Source organism: Jaculus jaculus, chromosome 12 (genome assembly GCF_020740685.1).
Source record: "Jaculus jaculus isolate mJacJac1 chromosome 12, mJacJac1.mat.Y.cur, whole genome shotgun sequence".
Lineage (NCBI taxonomy): Eukaryota > Metazoa > Chordata > Mammalia > Rodentia > Dipodidae > Jaculus > Jaculus jaculus.
This window is the reverse complement of record NC_059113.1, coordinates 67,149,217-67,171,083: the sequence shown is the minus strand read 5'-3', so window position 1 is coordinate 67,171,083 and position 21,867 is coordinate 67,149,217. Positions and strand designations below refer to the sequence as shown.

General features: G+C 39.3%; 1 protein-coding gene across 1 annotated transcript in view; it reads left to right on the top strand.

Moving 5' to 3' along the window:
• The window catches only part of Anxa5 (annexin A5), a 39,728-nt gene that overhangs the window by 3,378 nt on the left and 14,483 nt on the right, over positions 1-21,867 (top strand). Inside the window, exons 3-7 of the mRNA XM_004666998.3 lie at positions 12,597-12,681; positions 13,145-13,239; positions 14,848-14,961; positions 17,420-17,510; positions 21,512-21,591. Of these exons, the coding sequence (XP_004667055.3) occupies positions 12,597-12,681; positions 13,145-13,239; positions 14,848-14,961; positions 17,420-17,510; positions 21,512-21,591 (465 nt within the window). The remainder of the gene's footprint in view (positions 1-12,596; positions 12,682-13,144; positions 13,240-14,847; positions 14,962-17,419; positions 17,511-21,511; positions 21,592-21,867) is intronic.

The following is a 21,867-nucleotide window of genomic DNA, read 5'->3' as shown; positions in this document are numbered from 1 at the left end:
CAATTTGAACTCATTAATTTGTTTTTTATAAAGCATTAATACTCTTACAGCAACAGTAATGCTACAAAGGGAAAACTGTCTACATAAACATCCAGTAGAAACTTCATGAACATCAGTTGTATCCAAGATCTATATTTAAACTGTACAAAGTATAATTAGAAAATTTTTGGGTTGGTTTGGTATTGTTGTGCCAAAATAATAATTCCCAAAGGCCCTGTGCAGATCATGCAGGGTCCTTGTAAACAAATACATTTGTGAAGAGCTTATTTCAGAGATGTCAGCTGAGTCGTGACTCACTTTTAAGTCAAACATCTAGCTAATCTTGGGATCCATGGTAGATCAAGGATACCTGTTATCCATGGTTTCTGCTATTCTCGCAGAGTTTTTCAAAGTACTGATCCTTTTGACTCTGTCTTCATTTGGATGCTGAGAAAGCATCAGTATGTCCTGGTTTTCTTACCTTGCACTGGTGAATAAGTTAGTTAGAAGTAGGCTTTTAAAAAATGATCTCAAAATTCAAAATGGGAGAAATGTATTTTTACATCATAGCTCCATTTCTGGAATACATTTTATTCATATTGCTTTATATAAAATCTCACAAATGCATTATTTAAGATATATATTTTTTGCAGGGGGAGTCATCTCTCCAACCCTATTTGCACTCTTATTTAGACATGTTGCAAATCTATTTCTTCTTTTCTATAAACTTGATTACTTTCTGAGTTGTTTTTTGATTGTCTTGTGAGTAATTGGCTCATAATACTGATTTTCAAGTGCTGTTCACAGAATGCCCAGCTTAACAGTTAGTAAAATATAGCAGCCTCTTCTTGACTTCAGATATGAGCTCATGGGAGGCTAATATCGCTTGACACATCAGCACATGCAGGGTGTCACCCTCACTTTCAGTGACTTCTAAGAGTGATGTAGGATTTGGGGGTTCAGGAGGATCTCCCAAACCTATGAACCCTAGTTATGGGTCCTGATTCTATTTTAACAAAGAATTGAAAAAAATGAACTCAAGAAGGATAAATAATGAATTATTGAGTTTATTTAGGGAGAAATCACAAATTGTGGTATTTAAGAAAAATTGTGGTTTAGAAAAAGGCTGGAGCTGAGTCATAAGCATGTGGAAAGTATGGAAACACACAGTCATGTGGAAGACACATATCTACCTTGAATCTCCCCATGGAAGAAAGTTAAGAGTAAGTGGTGATGACTTAAGAATAGGAGAGAGAAAGTACCAAAGTTGAGACCAGGAAATTCAGATGAGAAACGGGTAATAAAGAGGGTTACACCCATGGTTACCCCAAGTTTACAGAAGTTACACAGGTAGCAGGTCCAGAGTTTAGAGGAAATGCCCACGTGGTAGATCTAGTGTGACAAGGAAATATACACATGGTAGGCACCAATCAGAGGAAAGTCATACGCATAATTAAAGTGAGAAGGTACCCCAAAATATAATGCAGAAAGAAGGCAAGCAGAAAACTACCCAGGCCAAGAAGCAGTGTTCTGCTCTACCCCAACCCAGCCAGACTTTTGCAAAGATACAGAGCAGAGGGAGGGATAAAGACCAGCATGGTCTTTATAGTCAGTTGAAAAGATTTTCTTTCATCAGACTGTAAGGGGAAGACCTGAATGGTTTGCAGATTCAAAGGGTTGATCCCAAAGGCCAGCCCACCTAGGTAGCGTGATAGACTAGAGGCAGCAGGGGTTCACTACAGCTGTTGTAGATGAAACTGAATCAGACAGTTTCATTTCTGCTAAGGCCGGGTGGTGATTTCTGGCTCTCCCCTTGGGCTTCTGTCCCTAAGTGATAAAAGCTTGCTTTCTCCCAAGTTTCTCTGAAGAGCACACAATCTGACTTCCATTTTACTGTCTTTGTCAAAGGAAAACATTCTTACACTGGCATGGAAGTTTAAAGAAACATAAAACATTAAAAGAAATACACACTGAAGTTTTTGTTTGTTGGTTGGTTGTTTTCCCCAGTACTGGGGGTAAAGCCTAGGTCCTTGCACATACTAAGCAAATGGTCTACCACTGAATGACATTCTGGGCCTTCTCTGTACTTTGTGTTTTGAGACAATTTTGCTAACTTGCCCTGGAAGGCGTTGAACTTCCCATCTTTCTGCTTCAGCCTCTCAAGTAACTGAGGTTACAGGCATATGTAAAGATTTAAGTCATATTTATAGATCCTTGCTTTGTTATCAGATTTTTTTCTATCATTGTACAAATAACTTAGAAACTATTTTTATAGTGACATGATGCTTTTGTCCCTTAAGAAAGAAATCAAAGGTAGTTGGAAAGTCAGACCAACTGGCATGAAACAAAAACAAGTGTGCAGGAATGTGAAAGGGAAAGGAAATCATGAAGTAAAAGGTACGCCAAGTTCAGTGTAAGAACTTGAAGCTAGCATTCCTTTTCTGATAGGGTTTAAGCAAGGGTTGGGATTAGGAGTTAAGATGATGTTCCTGACCCCAGGTGCCCTTGTCCCCTTGAGTCCTGGTGTTTATTTCACTTTGCCACTCACTGCACAATCATACCAGGCCACCTTTTCTTGCTCATCTAATTTATTTTTTTTCCCCCCAAGGTAGGGTCTCAATCTAGCCCAGGGTGACCTGGAACTCACTCTGTAGCTCCAGATTGGCCTCAAACTCACAGCAATCCTACCTGTGCTTCCTGAGTGCTGAGATTAAAGGTGTGCGTCACCATGCCTAGCTGCCCTTGAGTATTTTTTTTGGGGGGGGGGGTCAATTTTATTTATGTTATTTTAGCACACCTACTCTTTGAGGGTAAATAAAATCATTTTAATTTAGACAGAAAAAAAGACCAATAAAATTGTAGAGTTAAAGTGTGGATATATTCGAAAATGAGAGTTCAAAAAGTGAAGTATATGTTCTGTTTATGTGCTGTGTAATAATTCTTTTGGTAGGGTATTCATAATAGGAGACAAAGGGAATTGTGTGTAAACTGAGGCAGGGTGAAGGGAATAGACCCTACTCCAAATGAAGTTAACCTGGTGAATGTGGGGACTTCAGAAAATAGGGCCCCTCCTGGATGAATCACTTCAAGTCACATTACAGTCTGTGGGCCATGAGGGGCAGACAGGACCCAGATAGATGTGAGTTCTGCCATCATGACTCATGTCTGTGACTCCCATCAGCTCCTTATGGTACCATGTGACCTTGCTAGCTCCTTGGTTATGACTTCGGAATGTAGGAAAAGTATTTCACAATTTCTAGAAAGCTCTTAAGTGCATAGCTAGCAGTTATTTCTCTTTCAGCTATTCTCTGAGATTTGTTTTTCATTTAAAAAAATTAGTTTTATTTATTTATTTGAGAGAGAGAATGAGGCAGAGGAAGAGAGAGTGAGGAAGAAAAAAAAAAAAGCTGTGTCTGGACCTCCAGCCACTGCAAACGAACTCCAGACCCATGTGCCACCTTGTGTACCTGGCTTACATGGGTCCCAGGGAATCAAACCGTGGACCTTTGGCTTTGCAGGCAAGTGCCTTAACCACTAAGCCATCTCTTCAGCCCAGCCTCTGAGACTTTTAAGGACATTCTTAGCCTCTATCATCTCATTTCCTTTAGCCCATAGGGTCAAGTATGGTTTTGTTTTGTTTTGTTTTGTTTTTTTTGAGATAAATGCCTTCTATTTCTTCTCTTTTTAATTTTACTGTTGTGTTTAAGTCTGTCTATTTACAGTTTCTTCATAGCCTACAGATCAAGCCTTCTTTTTTCCATTTTAAAGTATTTTTAAAAAGCATGTTTTTACAAACTACTGTTTGTCACATGTGGTTTTCTATTGAAAGGCAATCTACTTTTCATTCACTCTTCAGTATCTTGCAGCCTGGCTTTGTCCTCCACAGAAACCAGCCCCCAGGGCCCTGGGCTCTGTCTTCTCATTTTGTAGCCTGCTTTGCCTCTTTTTCCCTCAGGAAGCTGCTCCTTCCCTCCTTTTGCCTTCTCCACCTGAGTGGTCTTCTTGCCCTGGAAGGCACCTGAGTCATGGTTAAGGAGTTGCAGGCTCTAGCTTGAGTCAGTCCTGGCACTGCTACTTGTTCCATGGTCGCATAGGATGGTGGAGTCATTTGGAAGGTGGCTTCACTGAGCATCTACATGATGCTCTTCATGCAGGAACTGGCTTCTTGCTGCACTCAGTAAATAGTTGCCATCCTAACTGCAGGTTACCTTCTTTCCCTCCAGCACCACTCCCTACATTGTTCATAATTCCTGGTGTGGCACTCATAGCATGGCCTCCACCTCTGTGAACCTGTCACATCCAGCCTGCCTCTCATAGATATCTGCTGCAGACAAATGCAAAATCAGTTCTCCCAATCCCTATCCCAAACCAGCGCCATCCTGGAAGCCCTGGCCTGCTCTGGTGCCTGTCCCTGCTTATTCTTTTTTTCTTTTTTTCCTTTTCCTTTTCACAATTTTTATTAACATTCTCCATGATTATAAAAAAAAATCCCATAATAATACCTTTTTCACTTCTGATTTTATTAATTTGTGTCTCTTCTCTCTTTTGGTCAGATTTGCTAATCTTGTTTATCCTTTCAAAGAACCAACTCTTTGATTCATTAATTATTTAGATTTTTTTTTGTTTCTATTTCATTAATTTCTGCCCTAATCTTTATTATTTCTTCCTGTGTACTGATTTTTGGTTTGCTTTGTTCTTCTTTTTCCAAGGCTTTAAGGTGAAGCATTAGGTCTTTATTTGCGACCTTTCTAATTTTCTTTTTTTTAATTTAATTTTTTTCTTTTCACAATTTTTATTACCATTTTCCATGATTATAAAATTATCCCATGTTAATACCCTCCCTCCCCGTCCCCACACTTTCCCCTTTGAAAGTCCATTCTCCATCATATTACCTCCCCATCTCAATCATTCTACTTACAGGTATACAATACCAACCTATTAAGTAGCCTCCTCCCTTCCTTTCTCTTACCTTTATATCTCCTTTTTAAGTTACTGGCCTCTGCTACTAAGTATTTTCCTTCTCATGCCCAATCATCTGTAGCTAGGATCCATGTATGAGGGAGAACATGTGGCGCTTGGCTTTCTGCGCCTGGGTTACCTCACTTAGTGTAATCCTTTCCAGATCCATCCATTTTTCTGCAAATTTCATAACTTCATTTTTTTTTTTAACTGCTGAGTAGAACTCCAGTGTATCAGTGTGCCACATCTTCATTATCCACTCATCAGTTTAGGGACATCTAGGCTGGTTCCATTTCCCAGCTATTATAAATTGAGCAGCAATAAGCATGGTTGAAAACATACTTCTAAGGAAATGAGATGAGTCCTTTGGATATATGCCTAGGAGTGCTATAGCTGGGTCCTATGGTAGATCAATCTTTAGCTGTTTTAGGAACTTCCACACTGATTTCCACAATGACTGGACCAGATTGCATTCCCACCAGCAGTGTAGAAGGGTTCCTCTTTATCCACTACCTGCCAACATTTATAATCATTTATTTTCATGATGGTGGCCAATCTGACAGGAGTGAGATGGAATCTCAATGTAGTTTTAATCTGCATTTCCCTGGTGACTAGTGATGTAGAACACATTTTTAGATGTTTATATGCCATTCATATTTCTTCCTTTGAGAATGCTCTATTTAGCTCCATAGCCCATTTTTTGATTGGCTTGTTTGATTCCTTAATATTTAAGTTTTTGAGTTCTTTGTATATCCTAGATATTAATCCTCTAGCAGATATATAGCAGGCAAAGATTTTTTCCCATTCTGTAGGTTGCCTTTTTGCTTTTTTCACTGTGTCCTTTGCAGTGCAAAATCTCTGTGATTTCATGAGGTTCCCAGTAATTGATCTGTGGTTTTATTGCCTGAGCAATTGGGGTTGTATTCAGAAAGTCTTTGACAAGAGCAATATGTTGAAAGGTTTCCCCTACTTTTTCCTCTAGCAGTTTCAGAGTTTCAGGTCTGATGTTAAGGTCTTTAATCCATTTGGACTTAATTCTTGTGCAGGGTGAGAGAGAACAATCTATTTTGATCCTTCTGCAGATATATATCCACTTTTCCCAACACCATTTGCTGAAGAGGCTTTCTTTTCTCCAATGAGTATTTTTGGCATCTTTATCGAATATCAGGTGGCTGTAGCTACCTGGACTTACATCTGGGTCCTCTATTCTGTTCCACTGATCTACGTGTCTGTTTTTTTTGCCAGTACCATGCTGTTTTTGTTACTATGGCTCTGTAGTATAGGTTAGAATCAGGTATGGTGATACCACCAGCCTTATTTTTGTTGCTCAGTATTATTTTAGATATTCGAGGTTTTTGTGATTCCAAATGAATTTTTGATTGTTTTTTTCTATTTCCATGAAGAATGCTTTTGGAATTTTGATAAGGATTTCATTAAATATTTAGATTGCTTTTGGTAATATTGCCATTTTCACAATATTGATTCTTCACATCCAGGAACAAGGGAAGTTTCTCCACTTTCTAGTGTCTTCTGTAATTTCTCACTTGAGTGTTTTAAAGTTCTCATTGTAGAGATCCTTTACTTCCTTAGATAGGTTTATTTCAAGGTACTTTATTTTTTTTGATGCAATTGTGAATTGGAGTGATTCTCTTATTTCATCCTCTGTGTGTTTGTTGTTAGCATTTATGAAGGCTACTGATTTCTGTATATTTTATTTTGTATCCTGCTACATGGCTGTAGGTTTTTTATCAGCTCTAACAGTTTGCTAGTACAGTCTTTAGGGTCCTTTATGTATAGAATCATGTCATCTGTAAATAAGGACAACTTTATCTCCTCCTTTCCAATTTGTACCCCTTTTATGTGTGTCTCTTGCCTTATTGCTATGGCTAAGACTTCCAAAACTATATTAAATAAAAGTGGGGACAGTGGACACCATGTCTTGTTCCTGATTTTAGTGGAAAAGCTTCCAGTTTTTCCCCATTTGGTAATATGTTGGCTGTAGGCTTGTCATAAATAGCTTTTATTATATTGAGATATGTTCCTTCTATTCCCAGTCTCTGTATGACTTTATCAGGAAGGGATGTTGGATTTTGTCAAACCCTTTCTCTGTGTCTGAGATGATCATGTGATTTTTGTCCTTCAACCCATTTATATAATGTATTACTTTTATAGATTTGCATATATTGAACCATCCCTGCATCTCTGGGATAAAGCCTACTTGGTCAGGGTGAATGATCTTTTTGATATATTCTTGTATTCTGTTTGCCAATATTTTGTTGAAAATTTTTGCATCTATGTTCATGAAGGAGATTGGTCTGTAATTTTCTTTTTTGTTCTATCTTTGCCTGGTTTTGGTATTAGGGTGATACTGGCTTCATAGAAGGAGTTTGGTAGAATTCCTTCTTCTTCTATTTCCTGGAAAAGCTTAAGAAGCAATGGTGTTAGCTCTTCCTTGAAGGTCTGATAAAATTCAGCAGTGAATCCATCTGGGCCTGGGCTTTTTTTAGTTGGGAGATTATTAATAACTGTTTGGATCTCCATGTTTGTTATAGGTCTATTTAAGTGATTACTCTCGTTTTGGTTTAATTTAGGTAGGTCATATAAATCAAGGAAATCATCCATTTCTTTCAGATTTTCATACTTTGTGGAGTATATGTTTTTATAGTATGTCCCTGTGATTTTTTGAATTTCTCTGGAATCTGTTGTGATGTTACCTTTTTCATCTCTGATTTTATTAATTTGTGTCTCTTTTCTCTTTCTTTTGGTCAGATTTGCTAAGGGTTTACCAATCTTGTTTATCCTTTCAAAGAACCAACTCTTTGTTTCATTAATTCTTTGGGTTTTTTTTGTTGTTGTTGTTGTTTCTATTTCATTAATTACTGCCCTAATCTTTACTGTTTCTTCCCATCTGCTGATTTTTGGTTTGCCTTGTTATTCTTTTTCCAAGGCTTTAAGGTGAAGCATTAGGTCGTTTACTTGTGACCTTTCTAATTTCTTAACATAGGCCCTTAAGGCTATAAATCTACCTCTTAGAACTGCCTTCATTGTGTCCCAGAGATTTTGATATGTTGTGTTCCCATTATTGTTTGACTCTATAAATTTTTTGATTTCTTTCTTGATTTCTTCAATGACCCATTCATCATTTAGTAGTGTATTTTTTAGTTTCCATGATTTTGTGTATGCTCTATAGTCTTTCTTGCTACTGATTTGTAGTTTAATTCCATTGTGGTCATATAGAATGCAAGGAATTATTTCCATTTTCCTGAATTTGTTAAGATTTGCTTTGTGTCCTAATATATGGTCTATCTAGAGAATGTTCCATGTGTTGCCGAAAAGAATGTATATTCTCCAGCATTTGGAAGAAATGTCCTGTATATATCTGTTAGGTCCATTCCTTTTATGACCTCATTTAGTCCAGATGCCTCTCTGTTCATTTTTTCCTGGGATGACCTGTCAATTGATGAGAGTGGGGTGTTAAAGTCACCCACCACCACTGTGTTTGGTGTTATCTGTGACCTTAGTTCTAATCCTGTTTGTTTGATGAACTTGGGAGCCCCCATGTTAGGTGCATATATGTTTAGGATTGTAATATCCTCCTGTTGGATTGTGCCCTTATTCAATATAAAGTGACCTTCCTTATCTTTCTTGACCAACATTGGACTGAAGTTTACCTTGTCAGATTTTAGGATAGCAACCCCTGATTGTTTTCTAGGCCCATTTGCTTGAAACATCATTTCCAACCTTTCACCCTAAGATAATGTCTATCATTTGTAGAAAGGTGAGTTTCTTGGAGTCAACAAATTGTAGGATCCTGCTTTTTAACCTAGTCTGCAAACCTATGTCTTTTGGTTGGGGTATTGAGGCCATTGATATAGAGATATTATTGAAAGGTGTGTATTTATGTTTGCCTTTTTTTTTTTTTTTTTTGTCGTTCTGGTTCTACCTTTGCTCTCTTGTGTTAACTAGTATATGAGTATTGCTTGTTTTTTCCAGGTTCCTTATATGTTCGCTTTTCCTTTTCTTTGTATGGAGGATTCCATCAAGTATTTTCTGTAGAGCTGGTTTTGTCTTTAAATACTCCTTTAGCTTGCTTTTGTCATGGAATGTCCTTATTTCTCCGTCTATTTGTATGGTTAGCTTTGCAGGATAAATTAACCTCGGTTGACAGTTGTTATATTTCAGAACTTGATATACATCACTCCAAGCCCTTCTGGCTCTTAAAGTTTGTGTTGAATAATCTCCTGTGATCCTGATGGGCTTGCCTTTGTAGGTAACTTGATTTTTCTTTCTAACTGCTTTCAATATTTTTTCTTTGGCGAGGAGAGGTTTTTTCCCAGGTTTTGTCTGGCTGGGGTTCTAAAGGCTTCCTGTATCTGCATTGGCACCTCTTTCCCAATTTGGGGGAAATTTTCTTCTGTGATTTTGTTGAAGATGCATACTATGCCTTTGGAGTGGAATTCTCCTTCTAGTATGCCCTGAATTCTTATATTTGATCTTTTCATAGTTTCCCGAATATCTTGAAATTCCCACTCATACTTTTCTATAAGTTTTTCTTTCTCTTTGTTGGCCTGTATTAGATCTGTTACCTGGTCTTGTAGCTTAGATACTCTGTCCTGTCCTTCATCCATTCTACTGGTGAGTTTTTCTACAGAGTTTTTTATTTCATTAACTGTGTTCTTTATTGCTAGTAATTCCGACTGTTTTTTTTTTTATTATTTCTATTTCCTTACTTATGTCTTGTATTGCCTTCTATATTTCATTAAATTGGTGTCCTCCATCTTCTTTGATTTCCTCTTTGATTCCTTTGATTTCCTCTTTGATTCCTTTGATTTCTTCTTTGAAACCTTTGATTTGTTCTTTGACTTCTTTGAACATATTTACAGTCTTCTTTTGCAATCTTTCTCAGTCATTTCCTCTATTCATTCTCACTGGAAGTCATTTTTGATGCATTAGTACTTTTAGGTGTATTTATATTGCCTTGCTTTTTAGTGTTTCTTGTGTTATAATGTATATATTTTTGCATCTTGGATTAAGTTAATGCTTGGATTTTCTAGGTAGCTGGGAATTCTTAGCTGTATCAATTGATTTGATGTTATATATTTTCAGTGTATGAGCTTAAGGTGTTAGGTCTGGCTCTTAAGACTCTCAGAGTATCTACAACGGTGTTCCTAGGGGTTGAGTTTCCCTGCTATTGGAGTATTCACGTAGGCTGAGTGGAATAAAATACAGGTAGATTCTAAAACTTAACTAAACACTGTACATATTCAATCATAAACAACACCGAGTATTTATGCAAGAGTAGTTATTATAACAACCAGATCCTCTATCAACAAAGAGGTTAAGATTCCTGGTCTTTTGAGGGATCCAAGTCAGCTTGTGACCAAGTGAGACCCTTACCTGGTGCAATCCCAGTTACCTTGGATAATTTTGGTCTTAGTCAAGATGCTGGCTGGGTCTTAGGGCGCTGTTCTGATTTCTGGAGCTGGGCACTGACTTTACCGCAGGGCAAACTGAGCCTGGCAACTGTGGCCCTGCAGAGTAGCACCCCCGCTGCTGGAACCGCTACCGCTGCTGCTGAAGCTGCTGCTGATGGATCTGTCGCTGCTGCTGCTAAAGCTGCCACTGTTGGGTCTGTCGCTGCTTCTGGTGCAGCTGCTTCTGCTGGAAATCTGCTACTGCTGCTGCTGCTGCTGCTGCTGGATCTGCCACTGCTGCTACGAGATCTGCCAGTCCTAGGGCTGCTGTTGCCTGTGCCAGAGCCGCTGATGTTGCTGCCAGACTCTGCTCCTGCTTGGGTCCTGCTGTTGGCTCAAGTTGGTGTGGCCGGGTCCCGGAACCACTGCTCTGTTCACTGGAGCTGGGCACAAAGGGTTGGGGAGGGGAGGGAGCCAATGCTGCTCTAGTTCTCTTGCTGTTGCACGTGTTCTTCTGCCTTGCGATCTGCTCCTCCGTTGTTCACTGCTGTTCTCCCTTCATGTTTCTTGAGTTGCGGAGAGTTCCAGTGTGAGTGGATGCTCCCCTCACCTGGCTTTTCTTGCAGCTCGAGCTGAGCCTGGCGGCTTTCTGGTGCACTGATGCCGCCTTCCAGGGCCGCTTTTGCTGGCCTGTGTGGGCTCTGGATGCTCTGGATCTCTTCTACTTCTCCACTGCCATTTCAATTTCCTATACACCTCACTTTTTAGTAAAAGTGTTTATTTTGCTGAGTTTTTTTGGTCTTTTTCCCCCGTAGGCTGCTTTGGCGTGGTACCTACGCCGCCATCTTAACCAGAAGTCTGTTCCTGCTTATTCTTTCCTCTCCATTACCACCTTGCTGCATTTCATTGGCTGTTCCATACTTTGTTTTGTGTTAGTTTCTGACAGTCTTCCTGGCTTCATTCTTGCACAGTCCATTCCATTGGCTCTATAGGGTCACATTGCTGTGCAGAGCTGTCATTATTTCCTGTTTGAATCTCTTCTAGTGGCTTCTTATTGTTTAGGGAATGAAGTCTATACTTTTTGTATGGCATTTTCAGACCTTCTTTTGTTGATTTTCTATTCAGCCTGACTGCTTTGTCAAAGTGCCAGATAAATCACTTAATTGTTCCATGTTTTTAGGTGTGCCAAAGTGTAACCCCTTCACCTGCCTACTTTTCTGATCTTGGCTGGCAAGTTCCAGGCAGCTTTCAAGACTGTTCTGAGGATCTCACCTCCCCCTAATTTCTTGCATTCTTGTCTTGCCAATGTCCTGTCCTGTGTTCACCTTGTCCTGATCCAGGCTGTATGCACACCTATTCTACTGCACTTCATTATTTATGTGTTTCTCATTTTTCTGCTGCAGGGATCATGGCTCCCCCCAGTGATTGTTAAAACACTAATGCGGGCTAGACAGATGGCTTAGCGGTTAATCGCTTGCCTGTGAAGCCTAAGGACCCCAGTTCGAGGCTCAGTTCCCCAGGTCCCATGTTAGCCAGATGCACAAGGGGGTGCACGCGTCTGGAGTTTGTTTGCAGAGGCTGTAAGCCCTGGCGTGCCCATTCTCTCTCTCTTCCTCTATCTGTCTTTCTCTCTGTGTCTGTTGCTCTCAAATATAATAAATAAATTTAAAAAAACACTAATGCGATATTGTGAGACAGGAAGGCTTGTAAAGAATATCCATTAGTATGGTCTTCTGACACATGTTAACAAATGTCATTAGAACTTGCTGAATCATCTTGTGATTTCTAAGTGAATGTGTACAATGGGGTTTTGGATGAAAGCTGAGTGGAATAAGAGCCTTGTTGCAGGCTGAGTGATTAGGATAGGGCATCACATATTAATGCAGGTTTGGTATGCTCATAGATCAAAGTAAGAGAATGTAATGGGAAAGAAGCCCACAGGGGAGTGCCCTCAGTGAAACAGGAAGTATTGCTGAGGCATAATCACAGCAGCCATGCCCAAGGGAAGAGGGAACCACCCTCCCATGGTAGCATTGTGATAGATGAGGGTGGCCCATCCTCTGAATGGGCCCTACCAATGCACCAAATGATCACTTGGCACTTCAGGTGGGTCACAGATCTTACCAAATGCTGTTCATTTAGAGGCCAAATGTGATGTAGCAGCAGGCTTGCTGTTCATGTTAGCTTGCTTTGCAACTTTGGTGCTGATTTGAACAATACCCTTCTACTGTACTTCTGGCTCAGGCTCTTAGAGGCACTGTGACTGACTTCCCTGGATTTGATGATCGGGTGGATGCAGAAACTCTGCGGAAGGCCATGAAAGGCCTGGGTAAGTCAAAACTCCTTTTTATGCCAAAAGAAAGGGAAAATGTGATGTTTGTTTATAAACATAAAGCCACTGATTATAGTGAGAAGACTTTTAGAATTTTATTTATTTATTTATTTATTTTGAGATAGGATCTTGCACTATTCCAGGCTAACCTAGAATCACTATGTAGTTTCAGGGTGCCCTTGAACTCACAGCAGTTCTCCTACCTCTGCCTTTCGAGTGCTAGGATTAAAGGCAGGAGTATTGTCCCATCCATTCTAAGTCATGTTGTTAAGAGCAGTAGTATGTATTGGAAATACAACAGTTTACATTTTATCAGTTTAAGATTTTAACCATTTAATAAAAATATAAGCTGTATCTTATATTTTCACTGAGGTAAGGACACAAAGTGACTAGTGAGCTAGTTAGAAAGGTTGCTGAGAGAACCAGGCTGCCACTGTTAACTGTCCACTGTCCTTTACAGGCACTGATGAGGAGAGCATTCTGACCCTACTGACATCCCGAAGCAATGTTCAGCGCCAGCAAATTGCTGAGGCTTTTAAAACTCTGTTTGGCAGGGTAAGACCACACTTCATCGAAGGTGGGATGTGAGAGCAGCTACAAGTTTAAAAGATAGTTTAAGAAATAAAAGCATGCCTTGGATTCTATAGAGAATTTTTAGGTGACCCCTAAGGATTCCATAACCCTGAGATGCTAAATTCCTTTATGAAAAATGGCATAGCATGGTTTTCATACAAGCTTCTCACTTCCTCTGTGTACTTTAAACTGTCTCTAGATGACTTGTAGCACCTAATAGAGTGCACATGTTATACATGTGAAACTAACATCATGTAGGAGGTTTTTTTTTGCTCATGCTGAGGGTATCAGAGATCCCATGGTGATAATGGCCCCTCTTCTTTCCTCTGCTTACCACTCCACTTGCTTTCATATCTATCCCTGCATTCAAGCCTATCACAGGTATACAGTTGCAGTCTCTTGGTTCCTTTTGTAGTAACTTTAATAAATTTTTAATTATTTATGTTATTTAATAATGTAAAGAGAAACTTTAAATATGTTACTGAGCATATTAGTGCATGTGAAAAATTTAAATGTAACTTTGCTATTCTGAATATTTGTATTGTCATTTCATTGAGAAAAAAAAGGCAGAGCAAAAACAGAAAATGCCCTTTTTGTTGCTGGGGATGAACCTATGACTTTTTCTGTACTAGAGTAATTGAGTGCTCTTGACTGAATTGCAGCTCAGCCCATTGTTAAAATATATCAAGTCCCACAATCTTCTTGCAGTGCTGAGACTGAGCCTATGGAGACTGCTGCTTTCCTTCCCTCATCACTGCACCAAAGGCCTCTGTTAAGAAGCATAACAGTGACCACAATCTATTGTGTATTAGAATAATTTTATGTAGGGGAAAAATTAAAATTGTTTATGTATATTGGGCTGAATTCTATCCTTTTAAAAATATCATTTTGGGGAGAATTTTTATAAAGAAACACACATTTCTGTGTAAAGTATTTTAAAAATAAACTGCATTCAGCCTATGTTTTGAATATGTGTGGTTGCCATGGAGCTGTACCCCCAGTTACACATTTTTGTTTCTCTTGTTTGAAGCATGGTATGCAGGCCTATAATCCCAGCTATTTGGCAGGCTGAGTCAGGATAATTGCATGTTTAAGTCCTTCCTGCACTATGAGTAAGTTGAAGACCAGCCTGGGCATTGGTCTCACAAATTATAAAGAGGGCTGGGGATTTAGTGGCTGTAGGACACTTGCCTAGCATTTGGGTGGTACCTGGGTTAAATCCCAGCTCCAAAACTCACATGTTGCCCAGACTGGCCTCCTGCTTCACCCACCTGTGCCCTGGGGTGGCAGTATGTATTGCCGTGACTGTTAGCCTTCTTTTAAAAAGTATTGCACTTTATTTAACTCTTGATGTTAAGGAAAATAACTGTAAAGATAAATACCTTCTTTGATGGGTAAAGGACAATGATTAAGGTTGAGGTCAGATGTCAAAGGTACATTCTTCAGAACTACTGGACTTTGATCTACTCTGGTACCTTCTACTTGGAAGTAGCAGTACACAGAACTCACTATAACAAAGGACTGTCCATGTTTAAGAAGACAGTTCTTAAAGTTTGTCTGGTCACTGAATTTGTGTTTTCTATTAATTAGGACCTTTTGGATGACCTGAAATCAGAGCTGACTGGAAAGTTTGAAAAGTTAATAGTGGCTCTGATGAAACCTTCTCGACTTTATGATGCCTATGAACTGAAACATGCTCTTAAGGTAAAGGATGCATGAAGAGACTTTCTGTTGTGCATAGTTGCTGCTTTATGTGGTTTAAGTTTATTTGAGTTATTTCAGTGAGGTCTTGAAGACAACCCTAGGAAGCAATAAGAAAAAAAGAAGGTTATAAGTGTGTCATTTTATCTTTTTTGTATACTTAAATTCAGTAATACTGCTTATTTACAATTTAAAATTTTTAGTTTTTTCTGGATTTTAAATTTTATTTATTTATTTATTTGAGAGAGTGAGAGAGAATGAGGCACAGAGAGAGAAAATAGGCATGCCAGGGCATCCAGCCATTGCAAATGAACTCCAGACGCATGCACCCCCTGTGCATCTGGTTTACATGGGTCCTGGGGAATCAAATTGAGGTCCTTTGGCTTTTCAGGCAAATGCCTTAAACTACTAAGCCATCTCTCCAGCTCTTTTCTTGATTTTTATATTTTACGTTTATGTAAGAAAGTTACAAATAATGCATTTTAACTTTTTAAAGAGAAAATTGGCCAATTAGCTGACAACTGTTATAATTTAAGTTGTAGCAAAAACTAGATTTGTCTCACCTTGAATTCTATACATATTTGGAATATTATACATGTGTGACTTCTTTGAATCATTTAATTAGTTGAAGGACAGGAAGTAGATCATCTGTTAGCAGACTGGATTTGAGTGGGCAAGCAGAATTAGCGTAATGCAGCTCAGAGATGGTCCTTGCGTAGCAGAAGGAGTTATCTAGTTGGGAGTCTGTGCTCACTGAATCAGTTTTCTGGCAGTGATTCTCTTGAAGCCAACAAACTCTTAGGTCAGTAGACAAGAGGGCATTTTTTACATAGTCTGTCTGGAGTAGTAGCTGAGATCTTTCGAGGACCAACCAAGATATTTTAGTACTTGATTTTTGGCAAAGAAATAAGACTTTTTGGCAAAGAATTGAGACTTAAATAGATATTTATCTGAAAAAAAAGCAAAAACTATGTTCAGCCATATTTTTACTTATATGTTCTAGTCTAGCAGTATAGATGTGGCTTTTCTAAGTGCAGAAGTGTCAGTTCACAAAGGGAGTACTTGTTCCTCTCCCTTGGTCCATTCCACAAACCTAAGCTGCACTACACTGATGTGAATTGTGTCACCATCACTCCTGCTGATTCCCATAATAACTAACTAAGTATAAAAGGCTTACTTTGACTCAGAATTTTAGGGATCCAGTCCACAGTTTTGGGCTTAGCACCAGGCAGTGCATGGTGGTGGGAGTGTGGTGGTGTGGCAAAACTTACCCTATGACTAGGAGGCAACAGAGAGGGGGGAGAAAGATGCAGCCCCACAATCCCCTCAAAGACATTCCGTAATGACCAGAATCCTCACAGTAGTCCCTTAAAGGTTCCCTCATCTCCAGTCACGCCTCTGTAGGTCACCAATATGAGAGCCTGGGAGGAGATCTGTGCCTTCCAGAAGTGATTTGGTGAAAAGAAGTCAAATTATTTGCATTTTGGCTCCTGGTATTGTATGGGTAAGGTGATATAACTTTTTAGCGTGCCTTACATTTTATGTGAAAATAGTCTATATATTAATCTAGTCCACATTTCACATTTAACTCCTACGCAGGGTCATTGGGGATGACATTTAAGATCTAAACTGTAGCATTTCTTTTATTACAGAGTTGCACTATGACTCCATAGAGAACTTAATTTGAAAGCAGGGGTTTATTTTTTTCTGAGATTGATTTAGTATTAATAACCTTACATATAAAGTTTTCATTTTTGCTATTTCAGCTTTATTCCATTTTCCAATAACTGATCAAGGTGCAATCTAAACACTTATTCATCCTGTTGTAGATCTGGATATACAATTATATGCTGTTGTAGTCACCTCCTCATTGCTGGGAAAAACTTTCAAACAGACAGTTTATGGGAAGAAGAGATTTATTTCAGGCTCATTGATCCAGGGGAAGTTCCATCAATGGTGGGAGAAACTGCTAGCTTCCATCCAAACAGAGAGAAACAACTGCAGGCAGCAAAAACCAACAAGGAACCAGAAAAACACCAACACTGGCAGACAGAACCCCTCTGCACCCCCTCCCACCAACCAGATCACAAATTGTTTTTGGCACACCACTGGGCTGGAATCAGATCCACCCCAGTGACATGCTTTCCCTATAGCAGGAATCTTCCTGCTAGGGGCTGAAGCTGTAAACTCAATTTTAATAAAACATCTTAATCTGTGGGGCCATATATTTACATTATCACATTCTGACTACCACAAATGCATACATACAAATAGTAAAATTGTTTGACATTAGATAAAGTAAGGATAAATAGTAAAACAGAGTAAAATTGCCCCCAGAAAGAAAATTACTTTGAAATTTTATATCTCTATGACAGTAGAACTTACGTTTTATTGGATTTTTGTAATTACATACCTTTGATAATTTATTGATGTGTTTTCTCTATTCAAAATCTTCAAACAGGGAGCTGGGACAGATGAAAAAGTATTGACAGAAATTATCGCTTCAAGGACACCTGAAGAACTAAGAGCCATAAAAGAAGTGTATGAAGAAGGTGAGCAGCTGGAACTCTGTCACTCCACTTTTCTTCCTAGTGTGACTATAGTCCTGTCTCAGTAGAGGAGCTGTTCAATGAGTGAATTGCAATTCAAGTGATTTTTCTTAATATTCATATGAAAATAAATAAACAAATGCCAACCCTCCCACCTTTCCCCTACAGATAGTTTAATGTGTATTTGTATTTAGTATTTAGTTTATAAGAAGCTGCTGATGGTTTATTTTTGTATAGGCTTTGCAACCATCATAGGAATATATAGGTTGTCTCTTTTTTTCTGAGTTTGCCTATCTTTTTCTTTGTATTAGTTATGTACACAGTGTGTATACAACCATGTTGGTACCTTCATTAGCTTCCTCCCTGTCCTCCCCCCTCTGTAGGGACCCTCCTTATTAGGGAATGTGGGTCATGCATTGTGAGGGTAGCCATCAGTTATGGGTAAGAGGCAATGTCTGTGCATAATGTCCCAACATGTGGCTCTAACAATCTTTCTTCTCCCTCTTCCACAAATTTCTCTGAGCCATGTTGGGTTCATTTTAGGTCTGCTTTAGTGATGAGGTCTTGGGAGCCTCTGTGTCTCTAGATACACAGAGGTTTGGTAGGAATTGAGTGTTCTCTGTGTCTATCTCCTTCACCCTTGTGCTGGTACCAGGTTCACCAAGAAAGCAGCATTCTTGCTCATTTCCCCAATTACTCTGTGATTTCAGCTGGGGCCCTGGTGAGGTGTGATGGGCTGATTACTCAGGATCTGTGTCCATCTGAAAAAGAGAAGCAAATTCTCCAACAGAGAAGGAAGTCAGCACCAGATAAATGGGACAACTGTTATTATTTTAGAGAGAATTTAATAGGTGTAGGCCTTCTTGTAGCCCACGATTGGTGGTAGCTTGATAATAGAGAGCAGGCTCATTTTTTGTATATGGATCTGACTTGTTTCCTAGCTCCAGCCACAGGTTTCATTCCACTGAGCAGATCAACCAAATCAAGAGCAGTTGGTTACCCACCATGGCTGTGTGCCACTATTTTTACATTAATTTCAGGTATATGTACATAGCTTTTCCTTCAATAAATTCAGTTTTTTAAAAACAATATTTTATTTTATTATTTGAGAGAGAGAGAGGCAGAAATGGACATGCCAGAGCCACCAGCCACTGCAAATGAACTCCAGATACATGTGGCACTTTGTGCTTCTGGTTTATGTGGGTACTGGGAATTAAACCTGGATCTGTAGGTTTCATAGGAAGAATCTTATAGAAAGCATTATGGGAACCTGGGAGAAAATCTGTATCTTCCAGAAGTGATTTGATGAAAGTGTGTCAAATTGTTTGCATTTTGGCTCCTGGTATTGTATGGGTAAGGTGATAACATACTCTGCATTTTCACTGTACGTTTTAGTATGCCTCGCTTTTTGTGTGAATAGTCCATGTATTAATCTAATCCACATTTCAGTGCATGAATGGAATTAAGCCAACAAAATGAGAGTGAATGCAGAGGGTTCTTCTGTTGTTGTCAAGATTGTCATAGTCAACTTGTATGACCAAGAAAATTCAGGCCATCCAAATTGGACTGTGTGCTCAGCCTGGACTCTACCTGGAGCCATTAGCCACTGTAGTGCATCTCTGTCATGGGATTATTAGCTTGCTGATCTTAGAAATGACTTTGTTCCCTTGAGGGGAAAACAATTTTAAATTTAGAACAACTAAACATTACCTTCCCAATGTGCTGGATCTCCCTCCCACTTCTCTTCCTATGGTCAGGATGGTCCTAACAACTGCAGAAGCGTGATGCATACATCTCAGCTCAGAGATCTATTTAGTGTGTATTCACAGATCTCTATCTGTGGGTATTGACATTGAGGAGCCTCTGCTGCTTGAAGATAGTGAGGTGCTTCATGGGTAGTAACAGTGCATGGTCCACCCTGCTTGGCTTAGTATTGATCATGGTTCCATGTTCAGTGCTGCATTGGCTGTTGCAAGGGACACAGAAGATGGGCACAGCACAGAACTTGTCCTCAGTGCGTTTGCCTGCAGCTTGAACAAGTATAGTAATTAAAGGGTGTAAAACTGAAGGTTCTACATGGCAAATATGAATGTGGATGCAGTCAGAGGGGAAGGGGCTTCATAGCTATACGTGTTGAGGGGATTCATGGTACAAATGAGATACACAGTAGAATTTAAAGACTAGGTATCTATTGATGAATCCATTGATAAAGTAGGAAAACACACACACACAAAACCATTATTCACCTTGAAGAGAAGAACTTCTCTTAATTTGCAACAGCACAGATGAGCTTGAAGGCCTCATATTAAGTTAAATAAGCCAGGCAAAGATAGACACTGATGACCTCACTCATTTGGAATCTAAAAGGTCAAGCACATAAAGTAGAGCTAGCATAGTAGTTTTCCATGGTTGAGCAGAAGGAAGTGAAGGAGAAAGGGTGAAAGAGAAGATGATGCGAGGGACAGTCATGCAGGATGAAAAGTTCTCGAGTCCTAGTGTGTACCATGGTGACTGTACTCATAATAATGCATTATATATTCAAATTTTTCTAAGAAACTGGATCTTAAATGTTTTTACCACACACAAAGCTATGTGAGGTGGTCATGCTAATCATTTCACAGGGTATCAGTGTATTGAAGATATTTTAGGTCTTGAATATATTACACATTTTAACTGTTCTTTATAACTTAAGAAAGCTTGGAAGGAAAGAATGTGGGTATTCAGTAAATGAAGATGAATGTGGTCTTCAGTGGTGCAGTAGGCTGAGGAGAGTGGATTGAGGGGGCAGCAGGATCTCCCTGAAGGTAAAGATGTGTGTGTATCCATTATGGAGTTCATTTTCACCATGGAGGTTAGGTGGGATAAGGGGATTTACAGGTTTGGATGATGAATTTGTGCTGGAGTCTAAGGCATAATGGGCAGTGTAACACTGAAGAAACAACTGGAGGAAGGAGGTTAGAGTCCAGAGTGTATTATGTAGGTAGCTGTAGTGAGGAAGATATATAGTAATTACATCACCACTTGGGCTGCTGGGAAAGGTGAGGAGAAAAGAGAAAGTGTTTAATGGGATTGATAGATAATTATTTATAGATGTTGGAACAGAGGAATGAATCTGAGATGCCTGCAAGGTTTTGTACTTGGGTAACATTTTGGGAGAATTTAAAATCAAAGCCTTAGGCATTTAAAATTTCAAATAATGATTAAATGTTTACGGAAATAGCTCTCTCAATGGCAGCTGTTTGAGAGTAAAAAGTGTATATAAGGCCTCAGTTCTCCACTTTCCTATGACCTCATGTTAATGAGTTGGAAGTTAAAATAGGAGGGTCGGGCTAGGGAAGGCTTAGCAGTTAAGACACTTGGCTACAAAGCCTTAAGAACTCACATTTGACTGCAGGTTCCACATAAACCAAATTCACAGTGACTCAAGCATGCAAGATCACACATGTACATGTGCACAAGAGGGGCACACACATCTGGAGTAGTTCTCTCTCTCTGTCTTTTTCTTGCTTTCTCTCTCTCACACACACACTTACACACACTCATTCTCCCATAAAAAAGAATAGGAGGGTCATACTTTAAAATGTCTCTCAGAGTTAATTTACTGCAGAGGAAAAAATATGTTATGGGGAGGGGGTAAAACCACACCTTTAGAGGGTAGAACCTCTGGAAATGAGTCACACAAAACATTTGAAAGAACATGAAACAGTTTCAATGTGAAAGGTTTTTACTGTATGATCCCAAGTCTGCAGATTACTAGCTACATCAGGGAAAGCATTGCCAAATGGCTTTTGTAATTTAGGCTTAAATTAAGTGCATTTAGGGTACTTAATTCATTTTTTTCTGATTGCTTAACACACTTGCCCTCAATCTTTAGAGTCTGAGAGATGGCTTAGTTCATTAAGTACAGTTTCTCTTCATTTGTCCGTCTTTCATGTAATTAATATACCTGATTTTTTTTCTGGTTGAAAGAAGCTATAAGTGAGCATGCAATAATTCTGTTGCAGAGTATGGCTCCAGTCTGGAGGATGACGTGGTAGGCGATACCTCCGGGTACTATCAGAGGATGTTGGTGGTCCTCCTTCAGGTATTGGCAGAGACAACATAGTTTAATGAGTAGAGTCTGAGGATGGACTGGCCTGACAGTTAAGGCCCCTTAGACTTAGTTGAATGATTTTTGGTGCTTGCAGAGTCCCACTCTGATGGCTGCATGTTGCTGAGCTTGTATGTGCTTCAGAATGCATGGCCCCAACCCTAAAATGTCAACTCCTCCATTGTTTTAGCAGCAGTGTGTTTCCTCTTTTTTTTTTTTTTTTTTTTTTGTAGTAGTATTTAAAATCAGGAGAGTTGTGCCTCTTCTGAA